General features: G+C 42.6%; 1 protein-coding gene across 2 annotated transcripts in view; it reads right to left on the bottom strand.

The window, feature by feature from the left end:
- Nucleotides 1-6,429, bottom strand: part of LOC103398318 (leucine-rich repeat transmembrane neuronal protein 4) — a 21,575-nt gene that overhangs the window by 14,782 nt on the left and 364 nt on the right. For both annotated transcript variants that reach the window (XM_008336901.3, XM_025053382.1), the window contains exon 2: nucleotides 4,264-5,868. In XM_008336901.3, coding sequence (XP_008335123.1) covers nucleotides 4,307-5,868 — 1,562 coding nt within the window. In that variant the 3' untranslated portion in view covers nucleotides 4,264-4,306. The remainder of the gene's footprint in view (nucleotides 1-4,263; nucleotides 5,869-6,429) is intronic.

The raw sequence follows: 6,429 nt of genomic DNA, 5'->3' as shown, positions 1-6,429 counted from the left end.
AGGCTGAGGCTGTTAGCAAGGTTAGCATGACCGAGACTTACTTCAACAGCAATAGCTAGGCTGAGGCTGTTAGCAAGGTTAGCATGACCGAGACTTACTTCAACAGCAATAGCTAGGCTGAGGCTGTTAGCAAGGTTAGCATGACCAATAAAGAGACACTAATAATTTAGTTCATTTCGTTCAGTTGTCGCTCGATTAGCTGATGTTTTCTTACGTCGACTTGATTAATATCGTTGAGGACTAGAAGAAACTCTCCGCACCTTCTGCCAGACGCCGTCCAGACGAAGAGTCGTGACTGAAACACACTGACTCTCCTACCGACTGTCGGAGATTTTCAGGGACATTCTTTCCGTATTAAAGCGCATTAAAACAGGTTTAAAACACACAAATCCACCTGCTGTTATTGACGACGAGTGGCAGTTAATCCACAGCTAGCCTGTGGATTCATCGGATTACAATCGTTTAATCGTTGGACGTCCCTACTAATTACAGATTATTACTGAAAGATAATGAGCTTCAAAACAAAATACTAAATATATCTACACCACCCGAGAATATTACAGTCACCTGTACATGGGGTGTAAGGAAAATATTGATACGCAAAAGTATCGCGATATCTTCTCTCTCCTGATCCCGTATCGATCTCCTCAGTCATCAGTTATTGATATACGTATTATTGATCAGTTATTGTATACATATATATGTATTTGTATATATATGTATATATGTATATATGTATATTTGTATATATGTATATATGTATATATCTGTATATATACATATATACAAATATACATATATACAAATATACATATATACAAATATACATATATACATATACATATATATAAATATACGTATATATACATATATATATACATATATGCATATATACATAAATATACATATATACATATACATATATACCTATATACATATATAGATATATATATACATATACATATATATAAATATACGTATATATACATATATGCATATATACATAAATATACATATATACATATTTATGTATACATATATACATATTTATGTATACATATATACATATATATGTATATATATATCTATATATGTATATAGGTATATATGTATATGTATATATGTATACATAAATATGTATATATGTATATTTGTATATATGTATATTTGTATATATGTATATTTATGTATATATGCATATATGTATATATACATATATACCTATATACATATATATATATATATATATTTGGCACAGAGGCAATGTCTCTGTCATTGATGTGGAGCCCCAGGGTTCACCTCCTGGGCAAGTTCGAATCCCACTTAGGGCGGTTAGCGCCTCCCAGTGGATTCACCTCCTGCAGGTGGTGCAGGTGTTTGGGTGGGGGTTGGTACGGTGCAGTGTGATTTGGGTGGCGGTCGTGGAGACTGCTGCCCCCGCGACCTGGTATTGGATCTATTTTAAACAGCTCACACGACTCTAATTGTGTTACTGCAGTATTCGACAGCATCCATCCAGACCTGCTCTGACTCCCCAACAGGTGACGCTGTCGTGTTTCCCCACTGTGTGGCACCAAAATGTATCTCATAAAAAAAAAAAAGCCATTAGAATTTGAACAACTTGCGTTGCTCCCCTGAGCTCTCGAGGCCAAGGAATAACAAAAGCGGAGGAAGTCTCGGCTCCTTACCTCTGATTGGCTGTTAGTTATTCCGGCATATAGTGGAAGTGAAGCCCCATTAGTTCTAGGCTATTTAACGCTCCCACGCCACGTTTTCCGGCCAAACGTTACAAGACAGATAAGCCGGGCCGTCTCACCTCCGGCGGTCGGTTTGAGAAACGCCGCGCGGCAGAAAATCGGACAAACAGCTGATCTTCCCGTGTACCTCGGGGCGAGAACAAACAAGGCCCCTTTTTTTTTTTTTTTTCAACTCCCTGACATAAAACATGTCCTGCAGTGATTAATGGAGTCGTCCCAGACCGCAGGCCTAGACCGCAGGGGGATAGAACATTCTCCCGGATTCTAATGACACGACGTGACGGCCGACAGGAGGCGGTTCTCTTAATCGCTCTTCACTGTCGAAGCAAAAGAGTTACAGCTGGTTACGAGGAGAGACAGGAGGAGACGGAGGAGGAGGAGGAGGAGGAGGACGCCTGGTTTGAGACCGAAGTAAAATCGCATATTTAGAGAGAGAGAGAGAAAAAAAAGGCTAATTAAAAAAAATGAGCAAATTGACTTGTCTTCCTCCCGAGGAGTTTGTGTCTTAATCCGTCCTGACGCGCAGTGGCTAAGACGTGTGGCGTACGGTGAGAATTTTAGTGAGGAATTTTCACGAGAATGATATTGATATACATATTATTGATCAGCTATTGAATACATATATATGTATATATGTGTATATGTATATATATGTATGTATATATATGTATATATGTATATATAGGGAAAATTCCACATTAAAATTCTCACCAGACGCCACGCGTCTTCATATATACATACACACACATATATATACATATATATACATACATATATATACATATATACATATACAAATATATGTATATTTACACATATATACATATATACATACATATATATACATATACATATATGTATATTTACACATATATACATATATACATATACAAATATATGTATATTTACACATATATACATATATACATATATACACATATATGTATTCAATAACTGATCAATAATATGTATATCAATATCATTCTAGTGAAAGACGCCACACGTCTTAGCCACTGCGTGTCATCATATATACATACATATATACGTATATACATATATATACTTACACATATATACATATATACACATATATGTATTCAATAACTGATCAATAATATGTATATCAATATCATTCTAGTGAAAGACGCCACACGTCTTAGCCACTGCGTGTCATCATATATACATACATATATATATATATATATATACAGTATATACTTATACATATATATATATATATATATATGTATAAGTATATACTGTATATATATATATATATATATACAGTATATACTTATACATATATATATATATATATATACAGTATATACTTATACATATATATATATATATATATATGTATGTATATATGATGACACGCAGTGGCTAAGACGTGTGGCGTCCGGTGAGAACTTTCACTAGCGGAGCTGTCTCTAAATGACCGACCGCGTCTAAGGAACGCACCCAGGCCAAGCATCGGGGAAGGATGGTAGGAATAAATAATGAATAACAACAACAACAAAAAAAAAAACCCGTCATCAATAGATAAATAATACATCAATAAAGATGAGAAGCAGATTCATCTCTGCAGACTTCCACGTCCACAGAGCGAAAGCCACTCTTAGCAACGTACCGTAACAGTCGACGCCTCCGTCCGGTTCTTATAAAGACTCGATCGATCGATCGATCGCATTATATCTGATACTGACGTTTTATCGAACTGATCCAAAGCCAGAAGTTTCTTAACTTTACTACTTCACTCTAGTCTCATCACTGCCCCCTACAGGCTGGAGAGTGCACTGATTTTTCTTTTTTTTTTGTTATGAATTAATTTGACAAGTTGACGTCCAAACCCTAATGAATACATAATTAATTTATTAATCTGTCTCCTAGCTTTTTAACAATTTAGCAGATCGGGACCTTGCGATTAGCGTTAATATTTTCAAAATAGACACTGTGGAGAGACGAAAGTCGCTCTCCCCCGTGACCATATATGGTGCCTGAGGCTGCTACTGTTATGTGTCACAAGTCTACGAGGTTTGTTGCCCACACTGTTTTCTAAAAGAAGGTTTAAAAAAAAAGAAAAAAAGAATTTCGTCGTGAAATGTCGGCCGTGCACTGGAGTCAAGTGCATTCGGGACGGGGGGGCGATTCGAGGATAAATGTTAGTTAGCTCATCAGTGAGCTTGTTGGTGTCAAGTATGAAAAAATAAACCCGATTTGTATGGGATGCATTTACTGTACGGGGGAGCGTAGTAGGAGGAGCGGCGACAGCTTCCCCCAGCTAATGGTGTGGTTGTTTTATTTATTTATTTATTTTTAAAGTAATAAAACTGCATGATTCACAACAACAGATGGGATCTCATACGGAACGGAACGAACCGGCCATATTGAACGAAGAGCTGCTACTGCCCTGACCTTCGTTTCCTAATCCCCCTAAAACACGCAGACGGACGGACAAGGAATGGGGGAAAGTACATCTGTCCACAGACTGTAAGAAAGTTACCTCTCATGTCCTGCTGACGGAACTTTCCCCCGGAGCTCCGCGGTCATACCTCACATTCCCTCGAGCCCGAAATGGTGTACGTGTACGGCCCTGTCCCGTTTACCAGCACGTCCGTTGTCTCTGAGTGCGAAGGTTTGTAGTCCACGTAGTACTCTTGCAGTGGCGAACTCAGGGGGCGCTCTGTCTCCCTGGCCTTTTTCTGCCGCTTATTGACCATGGAGCGCTGAAGCTGAAGCTGCTTGATACTGCCGGGATAGCGCTTCCGCGAGACGTAGACCACCAGCAGAATGAAGGCCGCAGATAAGAGGAGGGCCACGCTCCCTCCGATGACCTTATGGAAAAACACATACCGAGTGTCCGGCACCGGGAGGGTGGGGGAGACCACGGTAGGAGCCTGGGACACGGTGGCGTTCCAGGTCGTCTTTACATCCACGACGGTCTGGGTAGAAAGGGGCAACAGCAGCTCGGGCTTGAATCTTGCGCTGGGGGGTGGGGTTGTGGTTGTGGTGGTGGTGGCGGGAGACGGCGTTGCAGTGCAGATGTTGTACGTCTCCACCATGTCGTTCGCCTTCTCTCCTTGCGCTTCCTTTGGACCCGCGCAGATCATCGTGGTCTCCTTGTTACCCTTGAACGCTTTGAGCCAAGCCACCAGGGGGCATATGTTTGCATTGCAGTACCACAGATTGCCCGCCAGGCTGATGGTGGTGAGGGAGATCCAAGCCTCCACCGTCTGCTGGGAGACATTGCTGAGTTTGTTGGAGTCCACATTCAGAGTCTGGAGGTTAGGCAGGCAGTGAAACGTACCGGGGTCCAGGACTTGAAGATCGTTCCCTGAAAGATCCAGCTTTTGCAGGGAGGTCCACATCCAAGACAAGCCCTGAGTCAGCACTTTGATACGGTTCCACTGCAGGTAGAGCGCCCTCAGGTGAGTCAGCCGGGGAAAATGAGCGAAATTAATCTTCGAAAACTGGTTGTGCTCCAGGTGCAGCTCCACGAGCTTCAGGAGTCCGGCGAAAGTGTTGCGCGTCAGGCTCCGTAGCCGGTTGTAGCCGATGTCGAGGAACTCCAGGTTGCGACAGTCGAGGAAAACTCGCATCGGGACGGTTTTCAACGAGTTCGACCTCATGTGCAAACTCAGCAGTTTTCTCAGACCCAAAAACTGGTAGGGCTGGAGAACCTGCAGTTTGTTGTAGGAAAGGTCCAGGTTGCGTAAATTGGGAACGTCGTGAAAAGTGTTATTTTCCAGTCGGGCAATTTTGTTGGAGCTGAGAATCAGTTCTTTCAGCCGCCGTATACCGTGCAACGACTGCCCGTCCACCGCGCTGATGTAGTTGTGGTCCAGGTAGAGCCACACCAGTTGACCCAGCCCCGCGAACTGGCGGGCTCTCAGGCTAGCCAGGCTGTTGTAACGTAGGGACAGGCCCTGCGTGCTCGCCGACACGTTTTCTGGCACGTCGTGGAAGGCGCTGGACTCGCAGTAGATGATCTTCCCGTCACACCGACAGCTCTGAGGGCAGGGACGCTCACGGACGCCGGTCGGCGCGGCCAACAGCCAGGTCGGCACCGCCGCTGCGAACACCAGCCACGTGGAAAGCACCAGGAGTCCTGCGGAAGCACAGGTTTGACAGGTGAGGAAGCAGATCGGGCAGAAACGGTGCTCGCCGAGTGGAACCACGGCAACTGCTGAACGGTATATGATTAAACTAAGAAGCAGATGCTTTTTACCCCCCCCCCCTTTACCGGCTAACGCTCTGCGTAACAGGAAGCGAGGTTTGTACAACAGCCTAAATATCCTTAGTATGTCTTTATTTATAGCTAGTCTACAGAGAGCCTTTCTTGTCAGGACGATCGTGCGGCAAAACCCGAACCTCCTGTCTTATTAGAACCAGGTTCTGTTGTCAAAGACTGGTCCTTAAAGCCCAGTGGTTCTTGGAGAGGCAGTAGAAATAGGACATATATTTATACACATATATTTGTCCCGGTGCAGTTAGTATCATAGACAATATGGTTTTTTTTTTTTTTTAAATCTCATCCATGTAAAAACCCACATCCTGAACTCTGTGACCGTGACCCAGAACCTCAGTCCAAACACTGGTTCGGTAAAGTTGTCTGTGGACATGCTGGAGTCCAAATTCACAGAAACCAATTTTGACCTGAAAATAATAA

Source organism: Cynoglossus semilaevis, chromosome Z (genome assembly GCF_000523025.1).
Source record: "Cynoglossus semilaevis isolate Cse_v1.0 chromosome Z, Cse_v1.0, whole genome shotgun sequence".
Taxonomy (NCBI): Eukaryota; Metazoa; Chordata; class Actinopteri; order Pleuronectiformes; family Cynoglossidae; genus Cynoglossus; species Cynoglossus semilaevis.
The sequence above is the reverse complement of the archived record's forward strand: the minus strand, read 5'-3'. Positions and strand labels throughout refer to the sequence as shown.